Source organism: Clinocottus analis, unplaced genomic scaffold (assembly GCF_023055335.1).
Source record: "Clinocottus analis isolate CAN_PGR_092001 unplaced genomic scaffold, fCliAna1.0.p SCAF_5, whole genome shotgun sequence".
NCBI classification, from domain to species: domain Eukaryota; kingdom Metazoa; phylum Chordata; class Actinopteri; order Perciformes; family Cottidae; genus Clinocottus; species Clinocottus analis.
In genome coordinates this window covers 13,330,628-13,350,413 of record NW_027176207.1, presented here as the reverse complement: position 1 = coordinate 13,350,413, position 19,786 = coordinate 13,330,628, and the positions used below count along the sequence as shown (strand labels likewise).

Below are 19,786 nucleotides of genomic sequence, written 5' to 3'. Positions count from 1 at the left end.
CTCTTTCTCTTCAGCTGCCGCGATATTTTCCAGCTCTGGAGCCTCAACCGCACAGCTCGATCGATTCGCATTGATTGTCCCTGACGAGCTGCTCCACTTTCTAGCCAATGTCAGCCAGTCTGCGATCGGGAAGGAGAGAAATGAAGGAAAATCTCTGCCGCCCTGGCGGTGTCATTTCCACACACTTGGGTTGGCCGCCTGCCAGCAGACAGGACAGTCGAAAGAGGTGGAGTGGACTCTGGGGCTGAGCGCGAGGAGGCGCGACCGCGGATGAGGATGATTTCTGTCCGTCAGCGTTGCGCGGGGGATAAACTCTGTTCTCCAAATACATTGAGGAGTGGTTTACCCTCCACCACCCTGCGTTTCTCTTGACAGAGATCACTCCTTAAAACGAGGGCAGACATTAACATCTACATTTAAAAAATATATACATTTAGCCCTATTATATTTGTATCCTCTAATTATAATAAAAATCCTGCTCACGCTTAAACTCACTCGCTCGTCAAAACCATCCATATGTATTTTTTTTTTTTTAAATAATTGGTAATGCATTATTTGAATTGACGTGCATCCAGTAATCATTCAGACACAGTGCCGTCATCTTCTATGAGCACTTCGTTTTATTGTGAATCAACACCTCTCCCCCCAGCTGTCCTGAAATCACACTGAACCTCGCGGCCTCTCTGTTTGTTGTTGCCTCAGCTGAGCCGAAGAGCGCGCGCGCGCCGCGGAAAAGTCCACTTCGGTTTTTCCGCGAAGCTCCAAAAATCTATGAAATGTGTTTGCATGTTCCTCTCTGCAAGCGGGGATGTAGAGGTGGGATTGCAAGGACCGAGAAAGCTGGGGGAACCCACGCGTTCAGCCTCAGAGAAAGTACGCTTTTCCAAAATAACTGACGGTGAATATTGTTTTTCTTTTTCACATTTGTCATTAACAGGCAGGCACTCTGTATGATTTTGTTCTCGGAGAATAACCTTTTTTTTCTGCCTTTTTTTTTTTTTTTTTTTTTTTTTTTTCACCATTCTGCACGGCAGGCTGAGAGACGGACCGCTCGGACTGTGGGAGCCCTCCCCTCTGCTCGGATCTGCTTTGGTAGGTGCAAATAAATTGGGCCCGTGTTTGCTAATATGCAGATACATGGGAGGTGAGGGAGGGGGTGGTGAAGGGGGATCATACTTTGTTGGAGTCTGCTGAAAGTTGGGCTGTCATCTTCTTATATGGATCAAGTTCTAGCGGGCTGGACCGGGGCTCCTCTGTGTATCCTCAAATGTGCGACTGCAGACCAGATGCTGGTACCGCAGATCGGCTGCCGTGCTCATAGATCACTGAGTCCAGACAAAAGCAGCTATTTTGATCCGCTTTTACTCTTGAAAGAAGAGAAGAGGAACGGCTTTAAAATTGGTTAACGATGATTCAGCACCGTAACGGGGGGTAAAGGGGACATTTACCAACCTGCTGTCAGTCTTTCTAAGAACAATCTCCATTCCTCTTTATTTAATATCGGCACGTTGCTTTATTGGGAATCAGCTGTTAACGATGCGCAATAAACTTGACGCTTCCAGGTAATGAACGACATGATCAACGGGCATTAGAGTCAGATCGTGCTTACGTCTGACAACAGAAGGCTCGTCCACCCTGCACAGGCGAATTGAAACTTTTATTTAACCCTAAAACCATAACCCAGTCAACAGACAGCACAGTTCCCTCGCGTAAAGATAGGCGAAGGATTTCTCCTCCCTTTATTTATTTTTTAATTCCACATGTCATGTTCTTTTTCTTTTTCTCCGGGCATCATTATAAAGTTCCCAGGTACACAAGCTTTCATCGCGCAACGTTGAAATCCCCCCTGCAATCCGCCACCAGCATCGCTGCTCCAAGTGCTCCATATGTTTGCGAATAATTTGAAGTCACAGTATGCACGGCGTGGTTGTTTTTCTCCTCCAACTTTTTGTGTGAATGTAGCCTCATTAGGGAGAAGACGCAGCAGGTTATGGACAATGGATGAAGCCTTGAGTCTTATTATTGTCACCAGGCTTCTTCTTTTTTTTACTTCCTCCATTCGTGCGTCTGCGTGTTTATGCACGAGTGCGCGCGCGCGCGTGTGTGCGTGCGTGCGTGTGTGCGCGTGTCAGTCCACAGGAGGTGGGAGGAATAGAAAATGTGTAGCTCCCCGTAAGTACCTACACGAGTCCGCAGACAGCGCGTCTGGGCCGGAGGGAGGGAGGGGGCTGCATCGTGCATCGCCTGACCTAAACCATTAAATATTCTCACGTCTCTGGAGGTGTTAAAGTCAGCTGCTCCACAGTTTGTTGGCGGGCCAAACGCTTCATAACCCTCCAGGAAATTAGACAATATTTTCCCCCTAACTCTGATCAAAAGCTGGTTCCGTCTGTGAAGGAAACTTATTCAAGGGTAACTTCAAGGAGGCCCAATCAAACGTGATCTGATTTCATTTAGCGGGGTCATTTGTTTATTTAATTAAGAACATGTAAATAATTCAGGATTTTATTGCTGAAAGAAAGTTGTATTGAGAAAGCCCCAAACTAAATGAATTAATGTGTTTCATTGAACTCATATGCGTAAAGGCTACATTGGGGACCAATTCAACGTGAGTTGAATATTTAAGTAGTCGCAACAGAAAAACATCCCAGCTTCCTGGTACTTTTGAGTTATTTTCATACTGAGATTTATTTGCTCTGAATAAGATTATTGGCCTACAATCTAAAAAAAACAATGGGCTGTACACACACTGGCCTTAGAGGCGTTCCCCCGTTTGTCCCTCACCTATTGATCAAACCTATTGAACTACTGAACCAACCATCAGTCAGTTGCCACTATATTGTGGACTGACATTTATTTTCTTGCCACACATTTTAAAGAACTGCTTATATGAAGAAACTGCTTAAAGTTGAGCTGAGAGCTGCATGTGGGAGGTTTGAACAGTTCATGCTGATATCATAAAGCATGCAGCACTGTGGATGTTAGGAAGTACTCATCATTGGTATGGCTGTACATGTACAGTTTTATCTACCAAAGTATTCCTTAATTCACCAACTAGTTCAGCTTAAACCTTTTTCTTAATCATCCTCAGGAAATTAAGACCTTGTTGGCTTCTCCCAGATTTCGCCGAATAATTCATCTGAAATGTTTAATCGCGCTTTTACAATGTTTTGACACACTGTGCAGGTGTTATGGCCAGCTTTGCTTCAGGTGTACAGAAGGTCCTGATTATATTTGCGGCACATGGCTAAAAGTAAAAGTTTTTGGAAATATGCATCAATACTTACTTGCCACAATTTAGAGAAAATGAGAAGATTGACACCACTTATATGTTTGCACGCTAAAATGATGCTTCGACCAGCAGCTGGCTAAAATAGGTTACTATTTCATGGCTCGGAGTCTCCGCTGGTTGCCCGGCAACTGGTCGTGGTCAAGAAATAGTTCAGCACATAATAACCCCCGTTTAAACGGAAAGTTGTTGTTTTTACACTTTTGTGCAGATCAAACTAACAGCGTTAATTAGTGAGGAGATTGTGTTACCTTCAAACAGAGCCAGGCTAGCTGACACCCCTCTCTCCAGTTTGTATGCTAAGCTAAGCTAACAAACTCCTGGCTGTAGCTACATATTTAGTGCAGAAATCGTATTCTGCACTAACTATCTGCAAGAAAGAGTATTGATGTATTTCCCAAAATATCTCTTTTCAGGCACCACAGTCACGAAGAAAGTAACAGACAATAAATACAATTTCTTAAAGCATCAGGACAGTATTCTGTCGAGCATTTCCCACTTGTGTGACACTTGATTCTGGATTTTAAAAGGTTTTGCATGCTCACTGATAAAAAAAAAAGCTGCATTGTATGTGGACCTAGACTCAATTATACGCTATTAGCTGATTAAACAAAAATGTTACTTCACACGCAAATTTCTACTCAAATATCATGCATCATGTTTTCAAACAAATGCTCAGTTTCTGTAGATCAGCTGCTGATGATAAAGTGTCCACAAAGTGACAAAGTCACAGAGCTGACGTCACTCAGCTGATTCAACAAAACTGATTGGAATTATTGTCAAGATTTTCACTGAGAGTTTTTACTGAGCGGCAACATATACATATATAATCGCGGTCCTCCTTAGGTCAGTCAATATTTCGTGGCCTCCACTGAATGACTTATTGACCACTGAGACATGAAGAATTGTACAGCAGATTTACTTTTCCAGAATTGTAAAAAAAAAACAGTTTTTCTTGTGATGAAGACCAAGCATTAAAAAAAGTTCAAAAAGTCATTAATATACAGTTCAGTTTTTGCTGCCATTGTTAATTTTCCCAAACAAGAGGCCACCAAATATTTGAGTCTCGCTTTGACTGCAGGATCAGATCATGCGTCTCCACACCCCGTCCAGCTGAGCTCATTGGTCAAACCAAGAAAGGCTGCTGGACTGTTTTGCTCATTCGGTCTATTTTATATCCAGACGTCTGTGTCCGTCTGCCAGTCCTGTGCTTATATTTACACCTATTTTTATGCTGAGACAGCTTGAGTTGCAAAGAAACGGGGCTCCCGTTTAACATATGACTCCTAATTGCAGTGCTCTTGTCAGAGTTTCACAGAAACCTGGGATGTAAGACTTTAATATGTACCACAGTATTAAGTAACTAACATCACAGGAAATTGAGCAAACATGCTTGAAGGATAAAACAACAGCAATTATCTGGTTTCAGCAGTCTGGCATTGACACTCAGTACTAGAGGCAGTTGTGGTTTAGCAGACAGTTCATATGAGGACATAAATCTCCTCTATAAATGATGTGGTGAAGGGATCTGATGCTGGAGGTCGAGGAGGCGACCAGCCTAAGACTATAGGCCGGGCTCAGGGCTGATGTTGATGTGAGTGTGACTGATGGGTCAGTAGGATGGAAAACGCAGAGTGAGCGTGAGGCTAAAGTAGGTGACCATGCCTTCCTCTCATCGTTAAACAATGTGGTGAACCAAAGCAACAAATGTATTGTGTTACAAACAAATCCTGTAAATAAAAAATACAAATCTGCGGACACATGTTTGTCATTCCAGACGAATTTTGAGTTATACTACTTTTTTTTTTGTGGCAGAATTTTAAACTCCAAAGTGCAGTTTGCAATTTTTGTCAGGTTACAAAAGGTTATCGTATCAAAATGGCACACATGACTAGTGTTTATGAAAACATTTATCTACTGTTTTTCCTGAAACAAAGCATAAAACAGTGCACTGAAAAACGCCTTAATGCCTAAAGCATGTTAGTGTTTGTTACAACTGTTATAACACAAACTTGTCCACACCCACAAATCTTAATCAAATATCCAATTATTAATAATTATCTGAAGAAAAAACAAGATTGTGTGTCACGAAATTACCGTTCTCCTACTTTTATTTAAAAGCCAGTGGTGTCGTCAGCTGGTCATTCCCAGCTCAATTATTATGTTACGGCTGATGGTGATATTTTTGAAACTGTTATCATGAGACACAATCGCCAACGTTGTCGCTTTGTAGCAGTCTTGGGAGCTCATTTATTCGAGCTATTGATGATGCGCCAGTTCATTAATTATGTAGAAAACTCAAAGCTTTTATCACATTTACTGTATTTAGAGCGTTGATGAAGCTTTTGGATCAGAGTGGGATTTTCTCTCAGGCTATTATTAACCAAAAACTAGTGTTGTTGTCCCAAGATTTACTTACCGTAAAGGCACAGCTGCCACAGACCTCATTTGATTCAATGTTTCATTCAAATCCTAAAGAAAAATCACTGTTACCAACATTGAGTTATTCATAACTATCGACTAAGGTCCAATCAGGTCCAATATTCCATAAAACCACAACAAAACCCTGTGTATCACTCTGATGATTTGCAATGCGGTTCTGCATTCAACCACAACAGAGCAGAGACACAGATAGTTTGAGATGCCTTCGGGAAACCGGACCCTGGTCAGTGCTGTAGAGGGAGAAACTGAAACTCTGGGGCCGAGGGGCTGCGGAGCTGGCTCTGGTTCGCTGGCGCCACATCCCCCTGAGCTGGTGAGAATGTGGGGGCTGTGCTCTTGCCTTTGAAGCTTTACCTCCCACTAATTCTGGCCTTCCAATTTCCACACACTGCACAGACACCCCCCTCCATCCTCTTCCCCTCCCTTTCCCTTTGTTTCCCTTATAAGGACTGGCCCGGCCATTTCCTCAGCTTGTCTGTGGGAGGTGGTGTGCTTGTTTGTGAACATGGACAGGTCAGGAGAATAGCAGCGTAGTTTTTCTTTTCATGGATGAGCGGTCACAGGAATCTTGCGCTAAAAGCCGGTGGATGGATGCATCTCTGTTCAGTGGGGGGTCCCTCGACATTTGTCTGGTGAAACCTCTTCATAAGTCTCACCGCTCTATCTCAGCGCATATATTACCAACTGATGTTGTTCCACAGGTTTTGTCTTTAAAAATAATAGTATAATACAATATTTCGAGACAATGATAGGAATCATACAACGACCAAAGTGAATGAAAAGAAAATCAACTTCCTTTGGTCTGAACACTGACTTTTGGCTGTATTTATAGCAGTTTCCAGATTGTTGTGTGATAATCCAATAAGACACGCTCATGTATTACATATACACTCAGATCAATGAGCGTGTAATTGTTAGTCAGTGAATTTAACATTGCTAAATTATTAGGCTGCATTCAGGGCACTACAATTTATAAAGTTGGCCTCAAATAGGGCTGATATGTTTATAAGGGTCATTATTACTAATACACACCGTAATTTCACTACTGACTAACTTCACTTAAAGATGAAAAATAATCTGACTAAAATCACAGTTGTGTTGGCACTTTACACAGAGCAACAGATATTACAATTATTGGTCAAAGTGTTCACCAAGATACTAATTCCAAGCAATAAAGACAGATACTTTTCTCAAGGAAGGATTTCTAGTTTTGAATATATAAGCGTAAATGGTCCAAATAGAGTATTTCCCTTTAAATTATAAAATAAATACCATTAGTTTGTTATTTTGGTAGTGTACTAAAGCAGTTCTTACCCTCAATACAAGCCAATTCATTTTATTGTATATGTAAATAGTAATTTTGGGCTCCCAAGCACCTAATTATATTATTTGCCAACCAATCAGAGAAGCTCCAGGGAAGCAGGTGTTGATTTTAGTTTGATCTTGGAAAGATTAGAGGGAGTTTGAGAGAATTTCTGTGCTTGAACTTGAATTGAATGTAAATATGTCTTTAAACTAAAACCTTTAGTGGCCATTGTCTGAGTTATTTTTTTTTTAAACTTATGTCCCTAACTCTAATTGTAGAGCACTAAAGACCAGTTAAACTGTCAAACTAAAAAAAAAAAGCTTGAGTATTGAGCTCAATTGTTTGTGTAATTTGTAACATTATTACTTTACTGTTTTATTTCACTCTCATCGCTCCCATGAAGCAGTTTCCAGAGCTCTAACCACCACTAAATGCTACCTGCTCAGCATCAAACAGCAGACAAACGTAGTTAGAGACTAGCTGGTGAACATAGTGGAGCATTTAGCAGATAAATAGCCAGATATTTCCCTCAGGAGTTGGTAGCGACCAAAAACAGAGCTAAAACTAAGTGAATACGAGACTTGCCTTCACAGGTGGGCAGAAACACTAAAGGAATGCTAATGTTGCTCCTTGACTGCTGGATGTGTAAATAACTGTTTGCTCACAAGTTCATAACATTGACCTTAAAGGTGATGTTCTACTTTTTAGATTTTGTCTAAGTTGACATCAATGGAAAATGTGTCTCTTGAGTGTCTCAGTGTTTTGGTCTGGTGATCATTGATGAGTAATATACCTCTTTTCTCTCCCTGTGTAAAGTTTCCAGACAGCCCATGGAACAACGTGGATGAGGGCTGAGCTGTAGTGCGGGCAGAAGGCCTGCCTGTTATCGGCTGGCGGATTGGTCCGTTGAGGTGAGGCACCGCTCTCTCCGGGGCACAGAACAAACCGAGACAAGGCCTTTGCTTCCCTTCCTCACTCACCCCTGCCCCCTCTCCACCCTCACCCCCAACCCAGGCACGCACGCTCTGGACCATGTCTAGCGGGCTGTCGGCAGGGGGCCGGACAGAGGACCAGGAGCGGAGTAGCTGCAAACAGGACTCTCCTGTTATAGAGCGCAGGAACCGCAGTGGCATCATCAGTGAGCCCCTCAGTAAGAGCCTTAAGAAGTCCCGTACCCTCTCCCAGTATACAGCGGTCTCATCTGCCACCAGCAATGGACGCAGGGACAATAGTGAGACCAAAAGCCACTCGGCCAAGCCTCAGCCACCCCCGCTGCCTCAGCCCACTGTCTCCGCACTGACAGCAGCCAAGTTGGACCGGACCCTAGAACAGGTTCTGGAGGGACAAAATGGCCTGCTGCACTTTGCTCAGGCAGCAGCATTGTTAAAGCGGGCCGGTATGGAGCACATGCTCCTGCCTGGGGGCATGGGAGTGGGAGTTGGCAGTGGAGACGCAGGCTCGGGGGCTAGCGACTTGGAGGGTACGTCTGTCACGGACGCCGTAGGTGGCCCTGTCGACTTCCCATATGGAGTAGGGGGTGGGTTCCCCTTCAACCCGGGGCTTTTCATCATGACGCCGGCTGGAGTGTTTCTGGCGGACAGCGCGCTACACATGGCTGGCCTGGCCGAGTATCCGGCGCAGAGCGAGCTGGCCTCTGCTATCAACTCCGGTAAAAAGAAGCGAAAACGTTGCGGCATGTGCCCACCTTGCCGACGGCGGATTAACTGCGAGCAATGCAGCAGCTGCCGGAATCGCAAAACAGGCCACCAGATCTGCAAGTTTCGCAAATGTGACGAACTGAAGAAGAAACCCTCTGCTGCTCTGGAGGTAAGTGTGTGTGAATTGTGTGCTGTTCTTTCGTGTTCCCCCCAAAAAACAGGCGTAGAAGGTTTTGATCCAAAGACTTACTACAGAGCATTAATACAGTCATAAAAATGAACAACATTTGGGTAAAGTAACCCAAAGTGAGAAAGCAGAGAAATAAGTTGATCTTCATGGTAGATCTGGACAATTCTAGCGTGATCTCCAAACAACACAAACTAAATTTCAGCTTCACATCTGGAAAGCACAAAGAAGATCTTCTGAATTGTACCTGTGCAATGCCCCTTTAAGGGAAATAGTACAGGGGGCTTTTTGGTGGGCAATGACTCCACAAGCTAGGAAATGACAGGTGGTGAGGAGTGTGGTGGGTAAGTGCAGGGTAAGCGTGCACCATGGGGGGTCTTTAATCCGTCTACCATAACCACACAATCACCGTGCACACTTTTTTCAATTGGACGGCTAATTTGGTATCTTAAGCTCAAGTTTACACAATGCTGTCCCTCCAGCGTAGCATTTTCTCTTCGGTCACATGAACATCCTCGTTGTGCATATGTTGCAATTTTAAAGGAAAAATATGCGCGTGGAGGCGGCCTGGCGGTAATTGTGAATATGTGTACAGTATGTGTTTGTGTGTGAATGTCCATGCGTGGGTATGTTTGTGTGTGTCTGTGTGTGTGTGCGCGCTTGTAACAAGGTCCATCTGGCCCCAGAGCTGTCATCTGGAGCTCCAGGTGTCAGTGTGGCACAACCCCCCCCCCCCCCCCCCCTCCCGGTTTTTGCTGCCGCTGTCCTTCTCTCCGGTGACACTCCTGCTCATCTAAATGGTCCTCCAAACTTCCTGTCTGCTGCCTCCATCACACTCAGTGGCCTAACTGACCCAGGCTGTTATGACAGAACGAGCAATCATGAAATCAATTTCAGCAGATGTTCCATCTCAAAGGAAATAAACTTTTGTGATCAATGGATAATAGTGTCACTTTGGCATTACGTAATACATTGATAACGCAGCGTGCACGTGAACCAGTGGACAGGTCTCTGGTCTAATTGACACAAACTGGATCCGTGCTTTAGAGTGGCACGAACGGAGAGAACACAGTGCAGAGTGATGTCATTTTGAATGTAAGATTAGCCTGGTTGAGCTCAGTTAACAGATGTTAATGGAGCCTTAAGTTCGACTGGACAATTCCACGTGTTTGCTCAAATTCTACTTTTTTGTCTTCTCCACTAAGGGCGCAGGGTTCCTAGGGCTTAGGGTTAACCTGAACATGATACAAACACTTTGTGCACACATAGGTTGAGATGTTTTAAAAGACCATGTCAATAGTTTGTGCATGTTTTAGCTTATTCACTATAGATTATATGATAAGTATATTGATTTACGGACTCTTTTTTGAAAAAGTATTTGTATTTGCAAAGAGTTTAAATTTGCTTTTGGATACTGTCCTCCCAGGACAAACTCCATAATGAGCTGTTCCACAAAATATCCAAAAACAACACATTTTAATCAAGAGACAATGATCTCTCGTGGCCGGAGGACCTCTGACTCTGTAAAAGCAGGGGACCTTATTCTAGAGTTGGCGTAGGGAGGAGGCCTTGAGTGGTTGTCTTAACAAAACGTTGAACTTCAACACAGGATTTCCTACCGCCAGTCAGCCTTTTCTTTGACCACTTTTTCCCAACTTTCCCAATTTTTAACATAGTAATTATTATGACAACGTAGCGTCCCTAACTTTGAATGAAGTAGTAACTTAAACTCAAACCACAATGTTTCCCTGAACATAACCTTGTTGTTTGTGTATTTTAACAGGTTTAAACCTGTTAAAATTCGACATCCCTGCAGCACTCTGGGTAATGCTCTGATTTTCAAATGTGGCACTTTTCTAATAAACATTGTGATATCATAAAACTGATGAGTTTTTAAATGTCCACAAACAAAAAATGTATTTTTTTTTTTTAATTTGGAGGACTTGTTGGCTTGTGTTGTAGGTCGTCTAATCCATCTCAATGAAGATCATTTCTGGTAAAAAATGTATCAGAATTATATTGTGATTATGTTGTGGTTGAGTTTTAAAGGACATATTAATGTGTTCAGTCGCAATAACACAACGATCATTTGTAATTTGACAATGTTCTTTGTGTTCTTTTCATTTACAAACAAACTATGCCAAGATAATAGTCAGAACGTTCAAGAACCGTGGCATGGTCCATTTGCCTGTGTGAAGTTGAAGCATTCATATGCTGGTCATTAAGGGCAAATGTGACTGTGAAAAAGCTGACTTTCACACGTTGAGAGTCAAACCAATGTGTCTGAATAGCAGTATGTTGTTTTTCACTTTTCTATTGTTCAGTTGGAAATTAATGAGCGACTTAATTTGTCTCCGTTGATGATTCACTAAATGTGTCCGCTCGCTATGTAGGTGGTACGACGCAATGTCTGAAACCACAAAGATTTGCAATTGATGTTGTCGTGGCAGTTCGCCCGATACCAGTCATTCACACCAGTGATGCCAAACCCAAGGGGGCTTGAATATTCATGAATGTTGATGTTGATATAGGTCATCATGCTGCTTGAAACGTCAGTCTGCTGAAGTTGCCAGTAGCCACCTCATATAAAAGAAACTCCAGGGTATCATAAACCTGCCAAGCCTCCAAGTATAATAGCTGTCTGATCATTGGCTTTAGTAATCGTATACACTGTAATTACCTCGCACACATTTTATGCTCCTGACATCTGGAAGTATGTACCACTAACCGCTTTATTTAGTGCGTCTCTCAAGCCATTTCCCTTTTTTTCAGATCAGAAACAATAAGGCCAATATCCGCGTGCAACGGGACAACGTCAGACTGGTGAATACCGTTTTAAGGTTAATGTATTTAAGCAATGAGGGACGAGAGGCAGTACTGTATCGTCAATCATGTATTGTTCAATGGTGTTGTTAGGCCTGACAAGCAGCGGCGTCGTGTTTAGAGAACTTGCCTCACGTCGGGAAATTACCGACGGTGATGATCTCTCTCTGGAAATCATCACGATGTTGTGATCAAACCCTTTTCATTCCTCATCTTAGTTTCTGGTTTTACGCACTCGCTCCCCGCTATTAGTCTGCTCTCAGAGCGTTATCTGCTCTCTTCTCCTGATTGTAAGCCGTATCAACGTGTGACTGTACAGCAGGAACAGGGACCACAAATACATTATTCACTGCTGTCATTCTCAGCAAAAGTCATTCCCCCCAAAATACAATTATTAAAGTTTACTCAAAACATGTGTAAGCTATTATATTGTGTACGTAAACAGCTGGGGCTTTTATTGTGGAGGGGGTAACGGAAAGAGAGGAGGATTTGTTCGAGTGAAAAAGGAGACAAGAATAAAGTGGTTGCTGTCTTGTCTTAGTTATTGTATTAGTTATTTTATTATTATTATACAGTATATTGTTATATATACACAGTAAAGGCACAAGAGAAACCCTCGGCTGCACATGTTTGGTAGCTAACTGTCCAGCCTGAAATGACAACTAACGGTCGCACAATTTAAATCACCTGTTATTTTGAGTGAGCACTGATATGGAACGCTCTGCTAGATGTAAACAGGCTGTGCAGTACTGTATGGCTGAATAAACCACACCCTCTGACTCACTCTCAACCAATCAGAATGCTGGATTTGATCCACCCATATTATAAGTGTTATTAAAAGTGTGTACTTGTTGTGCGGGCAATGCTACTCTATTACATCATTCCTGATGGTGTCTGCACAAAATCACCTTTTGAAATATTATTTTAAAAAAACAAGAGGTGATTAAATGTGACAATGGACAAAGATGTAGTGCTGTTTCTTAAGAGAGCCAAACCTGTGCATTGCTACAAAAATACTGGATGTATCAGGCATGAGTTTGCCAAAAAAAAGAGGCAAGACACATTTGTACCAAAGTGAGAATCAAACATAACCTCCTGACAACCCACAGCATGAAATACAATATTTGTGACAATATAATCTCAGTAATATTCCGCTGATGGTCTTACTCATGTTCCTCGTACATAGACATCTTTCTAATATGTTTTGATACCGTCATCTTTATACCTTTAGAATAATAAAGTCACTTAACCTGTGTGCAATGTCAAATAGACCTTGATAGTAACTGGCTTATGAAACAAAATCAAACTCCCATTAAATCAGGAAACCACCGCAGAGTTCTGCAACCTGCTTTGCCCCAAACTTGATTTTCTACACTATCAACTTTGCTCTGACAGCAGTACAACATTTTCAATTTTCCCTGCTTTTTATTTGTTCTCATGCACTCATACATTTCCCATTACCAGTCTAGAAGTTGTCTCTAATGGCTCTGTTATTAAGTCAACAGCTCTTGTTCAGCAGGTGATTAGATCAGAGATTACGGCCTGGGCCGCACTGTCAGTGAGCGTGATGTCGTCAGTACAAGATAAATGTCAGAGGAGCTTCATAGAGGATGTGCCTGCGTCAGGAGAGAGCACAGCGTCAGCAGTAAATCACAAATTCCAATAATGAGTAGATGACGTCGTATTGTCAGTTATGGTATGTATTTTTAATGTGTTTAAACAAGGCCTCTTTAAGAGAAGTTATATCTTCCCCTTAATGCATATTCAGGGCGACTCGCTGCACCTGTGCCAGTAGAGAAGCTCGTCCTGGCGTTCAGAGTGAACTGCAGTGGGTCTCAGCTGTGGCTGAAACAGCCCCTGAGTGTCACATTCTCCTCCAATCAAAGATAGAGCGCACATCCCGTCTGCTCGGGCCGTTATGCTCGGCGTGCAATCTCTAAAGAGGCATGGTGTCTTATTTAACTTGCGGTCAGTTTGTCGGACTGCAGTTTGTGAGCTCACACGTGACAAGACTCTGGCTCTGTTTTACTGCATTAGCATGGACGGTTATGTTTGTGTGTTTGCACGAGCCCGTGAGAGTTTACGCGCCGGTACACAAGTGCAGTCCGAAAACAGCAGTGTGCTTATTTTGAGGGTGTTGACGGTTTCCATTGAAAGCTCATGGCAGCTCAAAGAGGAGCGTAAAATTGGCAAGTGAGGGGGAGTTAGCATGCTGAGGCCTTTGCCACCTCATAGCTCACTGGCGGAAGATGTCTGGATTTATTCTGGGAATGCTACATTTGAGAGAAATAAGTGGGAAGGCAGTTCCGTGCCGCTCTATGTATGAATACCCTGCAGTGGTGTCAGTCTCTGCGATGCTGCTCAACACAGAGAGAAAGAAGGAGTGTCGGAGTTAGGAAGTTGTAATATATCTTGTTTTTACTTGTATGTCACTGTGCTTTGAGGATGTATTGTAACAGTGGGTGTATGAAAGTATAGATAATACAGGAGCTGAGCTTTTGCCATTTTTTAATAATAAAGTTATATATTCATAATGAATTCCATTGGTCCTGTCAAAGACTTGTGCTTCTTTGTCATCAGACGCAGCTAACGCTCATACATAGTATTGTTTACCATCGCGGGCCACTTTGCCAGTGTCAGACCTTGATATGGGAGTAGCGTATTCCCTCATGGTCTTTCCTGCCTCCCAGACAGTACACCAGACAGTCAGGACAGAAGAGGCTCATGCAAACTGACAGGCACGCAGACTGACACCGAGACACATGGATGTGTGGGCAAGTTGCTGGGCAGACAGAGGGACAAGTTGGAGTGGACAGAGGAGGCTCAGGAAGACGGAAAGAGAGAGAGAGAGGGAGAATGAGGTGGCCGTGATGTTGTACTGTAGACTGCCTCTGGATTACAGTGCTGTTAAAGCTGCAGTTGGTCACGTCAATAAAAATAACTTATTCTCATATTTGCTCAAACTGTCACCACATCCTGACAGTCGTGCATGAAACAGATAATCTAGGAAAACATCTGCTTCCTCTGCCTTTAGTGCTCCTAATGGCACTTTCAAGCCTGGAGAAAAACATCCAATCAGACCAATCTGACGCAGCTGTCAATCACTGCCCATGAACTCTGATCAAACTGTCAAACTCGGCTGCCTTTATCAAATATGAATCGCAATTCTGTAATTATTGTAAATTGTGAGTAAAATGTGTATGGATGTTTATGAAACTATTTCATTCAGAGATCTACGTTACAAATAACAGTTGTTTTGACTGGATTTTGGTCAAATAAAATCATGCTGTTGAAAATACCATTTTATGTAAAATAAATCTTCCATTTAGCAAGTTTTAACTGACAAACACCAGATGTAATTTGACATGCAATTGCAGGGCATGAATATTGAAATATCTGGATCATTAGTTTTCCTGTTTATTCACAAGAAAAACATATTGCCTACTAATTTGAAAATCAATCGTTTCAGTTTGAAAAATGTTTTATTTATAAATGTTGTCTTTGTTAACGTTTAAATTATATTAATTAAATATTTCTTCAAATACAAAATATTAATTTGATAGAAAGGAATCGGACATTGACAAAATAAAAGGATTTATGAACGAAATCCTGTCAATGTATTTACATGTCAATCTTGATTGACTTCTAAAAGGGAGGGCAGGTTCAGGAAATGAATGCTTCACCTCTTCAGTCATACAAACAGTGGTTATGACAGCTGGAGGTCACTGGTGTTTTGATCCAGATGCTTTAAAGGGTGACTTCTCTGCTCCTTGTGAGTGGCATGCGGTATTACATTCTACATGTTCTCATGCACGTGGCGGTGCTTTGCAAAGGCAGTTAGTCTGAAGAATTAAAGATGCCTCTTTCTTCTGCTTTTGTTGTATGTTAGTTACACACAAACTGTTTGTGCTCCGCCAAGACAAATGTGCACGCCTTGTTTGAAAAAACACTTCCATCAATATTAGTGATTGGCCACTTTACACCCACAGATTCCATCCGTTTGAACCTGTGCAATCAGTGTTGGTGAGGAGAAGCTTTTCTATTCCTGAACTGCTGCCATTTTTCCCATTGATTGCTCATGTTTGATAATGAGGAAAAACAGCATTTTCAGTCCAAGCGAGCGGATGTGTTGTTTTTCTTCCCACGCGTTATGTCATGGTCAGTCCGGCCTTTACCGGGTTTTTGACATCTGTGGCAGCGCCAGATGTTGCTGCCCTCTGACTGTCTTTTTAACAGCTGAGCGGCGCTCTCGAAAGGTCATCACAGAGATGGATGGCGGGCTGGGGAAACTTAACACACAGAACATAAAATAACGTTGCCAATATGTTGGCTGTTAACCTCCAGGTTTTTGGTTCCCATTAATATTTATGCGAGCCAAAAAGAATGAACTTAATATGTACGCTGCATATTTGAGAGCTTGAACAGGCATATGTGGGCTATGAACAGCACTGTAGCATTCAGTTTCTCTGCTGTCAGATTATTCCTGATTGAGTTAATTTAACAAGGAAAGCACAGTGTGGGCTATATTTGTCTGAAATCACCAGAGTAATTACCTTTGTTTGAAGTCTTTTTACCCGAGTGAAAAATGATTCATTTTTGTATCCCAGCTGGAGTCAACTTTCAAAAATAAAGTGAATGAAACCTGTGGAGTACGAACCCCGCTGTCACTTCGTGTCCAGATATGAACAATAACATTCAAAAGACCGCTGATTCACTGGTATAGAAATGGTTTAAGTGGGCCTGAAAAGTAATTAGGGCTTGTATTGTTTTTGGTTTCAAATAAGTTCTCTGAACTAATGGCCCATTTGTTTCTGATGTCTTTGTAGAAGAAAAAGTGCGGCGCAACAAGACGCCACGCTATGTTCTGGCTGATTATACTAAGGTTACACATTATTGGAATTGCATTATACATTGAACGATTTTAATGTCTTCAGAGAATGACACTAGCATGCCATTCATCCTCTGTTTACCTTTTCCATTAGATAGGTGTGATTGTTTGCATGGGTGTGCATATCTCACAGCTTGTATGGTTCCATAGTAAAGCCCCTGCTCTAGAGTATCGGTGGAAAAGTGAATCTGAATCCATCGCGTATGAGAATTTTAGTTCAACAGTCTCACTGTTGGGTGTGATTTCGGGGGTGTATTGTGAGTGTCGGTTAACGTGTCACTGTGTGTGGAGGTGTGTGACTGTACTTGAATACATATTGGTTTGGTGTGAGAGTGTGTGTGGGTGCATAAATGTTTGCCGAGCTCCTACTGCCTCGCTCCAGGCAGAGCTGGCTAACGGAAGAATCCGTGCTGCAGAATCGAGTTGCACTTAGCAGGACGCCAGCCGCGCTGCAGCTCCGGGGGCCGCGAGCGTCTCTCTATCTCCTGACTGGCAGGCCGCTGCTGAGCCCTGCGGCAGCATGCATGTGTGCCACTCCTCGGTGCAATCAGAGGCCCAGATAACCAAAGTGAGTGAGAGAAGCGTGAGGGACGGAGAGCGGTGGTGTGGGAGAGCGACGTGTGTGGTGGCTAAATAATAAATGTGGCATATCGGGTTTTGTGTGAAGCCAGGACTGAAGCCCGTTCCTGTGGCGGTGCCGAGGCGAGAGGGGGGCAGCTGTTGGGCCAGACGATGCAGGATGTCGAGATTTCACACACACAACTCATCCAGGGAGAAAGAGAGGAATAGAAGTTAATCGATCAGTTGTTGCACATTAATAATTTAAGTCATTTGTCACTAGAAAAGCTAAACATTCTCTCGTTCCACTTTTTTAAATTTAAAAGGCGTTTGTCTGTTATTGCATATTGAACGCTGTGGCTCGGATCAAACGAGCAATTTGAAGACTCCGTCTCACCTTGAGCTCTGATGACTTCTGATTTGTGAATATTTTCTATATGAAGCAAAAAAGAAAAACAATAGCCGATAGATTAATCGACAATAATCATTAGTTGCAACTGGACTACACTGAGACTACAATCTAAATTGTTTTGTGCAACCCTGTCGTACAATTACAATTAAAAACCATGTCATATTGTGAACAGGAAGAGCCTCTCTGTCAATGTGTGAGGAAATTATAGCTTCTCAGTGAAATAGTAGTTTCAGGATTATCTTTGCAAAAACTTGTAAAAAATGTGTGGCTTTTAATTAACAACTCCAACCTCCTCTTCTTCCCCCACATACCCCTCCCTGTCTTCTGTCTCTCCGATAAGGTGATGCTTCCTACAGGAGCGGCGTTCCGGTGGTTCCAGTAGGACTCCTCCTCCACTCCCTACCCAAAGCTCTGCCATCAAGTGCAATGCCAACTCCTGGATTGTCTCCAGAACAGACACTGGCTAATAAACAAACAAGCAACAAATAAAATTATAGAAATAAAAATAACAAAAAAACAAAGCAAAGAAAAAAAATCAATCGGGTAATGGATGCACCTACTTATTCCTTGAACCAAAAATGAAGCGTAAAGAAAAGCATCTATGGCAACTTTCATTCCCTTTTCTATGTTTCCATTTTGGTACCTTTTGTCCTTTTTCCAGCAGGTTTTTTTCTGTCGCTTAAACATGGAACTGTTCATTGCCAGAAACAGAAATGACGGACTGAGTGTGGACAATCAACTAATTTCTGTGTTTGGTGTTAATGTTGTTCATGTGTGGAAAGATACAGTACTTGTGTAGAGAATGTAAATTTACAGCTATATTTCAAAACTAGTGGCTAATGGCAAACATTATTGTACTTCTTCACCATTATTTTACTTAAAACCATGTCAGTTTCATGATTCTGTTCGTTGAAGAGTCTAGTTTTCAGACGGATCGGTGATTGTCTTTGAAAGACAAAGAAAATGTTTAAAATTGTGATGCTGTTGATTTTGGATTCAAACTAAGCTGAAAAAGTCATGTTATCGGGCCACTACAGTATAGTCTGTAGTCTCCTCATTCAGCCCTCCTCTGCATTTCCAAACTTTTCCTTTAGTGATACTGGCAGCCTTATGTTACTGTGGCCCTACTGAGCATGTGCCAATACTGCTCAGGGCAATAGCACGAAGAGACAGCTCTTGCTCTGAGTCTACCCTACTGAACGCACTGAGACAAGATTCTTTTTTTTATTTGTTTGTTTATTTGCTATATTTTCATGATTTTGTTATGTTGCTGGGTAGCTACGGCTTTTGGAAATAACCAATCTTTGTATTTGTTTAGAAAATTCGACTGGTTTTGTGAATAAAAAGGAATGCATGTATTTGTGTCAAAATTTACAATTCTGATGTTGGTCTACTTGTCTATTTGCATGTGTTTTTTTTTAACAGCTGGTTTGACAAAAAGAAACATTAAGTATACATTGTCCATTAATTGAAAACAAGTATTCCCTTTTCTTTAATAATTGGATGGTGTTTAGAAATTCTTAAAGATTCTGACGTGCGCAGAACTCATTAAAAAGTAAATCAGGCGGTGGTATGGATCACCATCATGCCCTTGGATTGACTGAGATATTTCTCTCGCGGCCTGTGCAATATCTTCCTAGTGTTATGACTGATGGAGCCTTGCTGTGCTAAAATGTAACCAAAATGATTTAAAAGACGTTTGAATGAGAACAATTTTGATTGCAGTGTTTCTTCAAAATGCATGAAACCTCCTGAACATCCTTTGAAATGTCTTTTTTTTCAGGATCCTTTTTTTTTTTCTTCTCTAAGATCTCAGTGACATTCAACGTACTCCATAACATTTTGAGTCAGAAAATCATTAATAGTCACGGATTACGGATGGGAAGTTTTGTCCTCAGAGCTATTAAGGCCATCCAGAAGAATCCTTGATAAAGTGTCTCGTTGTGTTTAGGGCTGGATTTGGTATGCATACATGGAGTGGAGTTTGGATAAAGACATAGATAAGTGAGAGCAGGGTTGATTTAAAACCTTAAAAAAAAATCTCACATGGTTCTTGGTGTAATTACTGATTCTAATGCCTCAGGTCTGTGACACAAGAGTGAATTTCTATTTCCTGCTAAGTGAGGATTCTCAGTATTTTTTTTTTTCACAGCTCCACAGTCACTCTTTCATATCCAGGTGGGGAAGTAGATGCAGATTTCTGCCGCAGCCGTAGTGCTGAGT

At 42.2% G+C, this 19,786-nt stretch overlaps 1 protein-coding gene across 4 annotated transcripts; it reads left to right on the top strand.

Annotated features, from left to right (window-relative positions):
• Positions 1-605: 605 nt before the first annotated feature.
• On the top strand, positions 606-19,342 carry cxxc5a (CXXC finger protein 5a). Of its 4 annotated transcripts, XM_068599667.1 has the most exons (5): positions 606-898; positions 1,035-1,092; positions 7,854-7,948; positions 8,052-8,864; positions 17,904-19,341. In XM_068599667.1, exons 4-5 carry the CDS (start codon positions 8,070-8,072, stop codon positions 17,943-17,945), a joined length of 837 nt encoding a protein of 278 aa, XP_068455768.1. In that variant the 5' UTR covers positions 606-898; positions 1,035-1,092; positions 7,854-7,948; positions 8,052-8,069; the 3' UTR covers positions 17,946-19,341. The 4 variants fall into 4 exon arrangements, with proteins under 4 accessions (XP_068455768.1, XP_068455769.1, XP_068455767.1 ...); XM_068599668.1 differs by having other exon boundaries at positions 606-873; positions 7,854-8,864; positions 17,904-19,342; XM_068599666.1 differs by having other exon boundaries at positions 7,854-8,864; positions 17,904-19,342.
• Positions 19,343-19,786: the final 444 nt, after the last annotated feature.

Coding starts and splice junctions, on each gene's coding strand:
- cxxc5a (XM_068599668.1), top strand. CDS start 8,070: ATGTCTAGCGGGCTGTCGGCAGGGGGCCGGACAGAGGACCAGGAGCGG. Junction 8,865..17,903: donor AACCCTCTGCTGCTCTGGAG/GTAAGTGTGTGT, acceptor CTCTCCGATAAG/GTGATGCTTCCTACAGGAGC.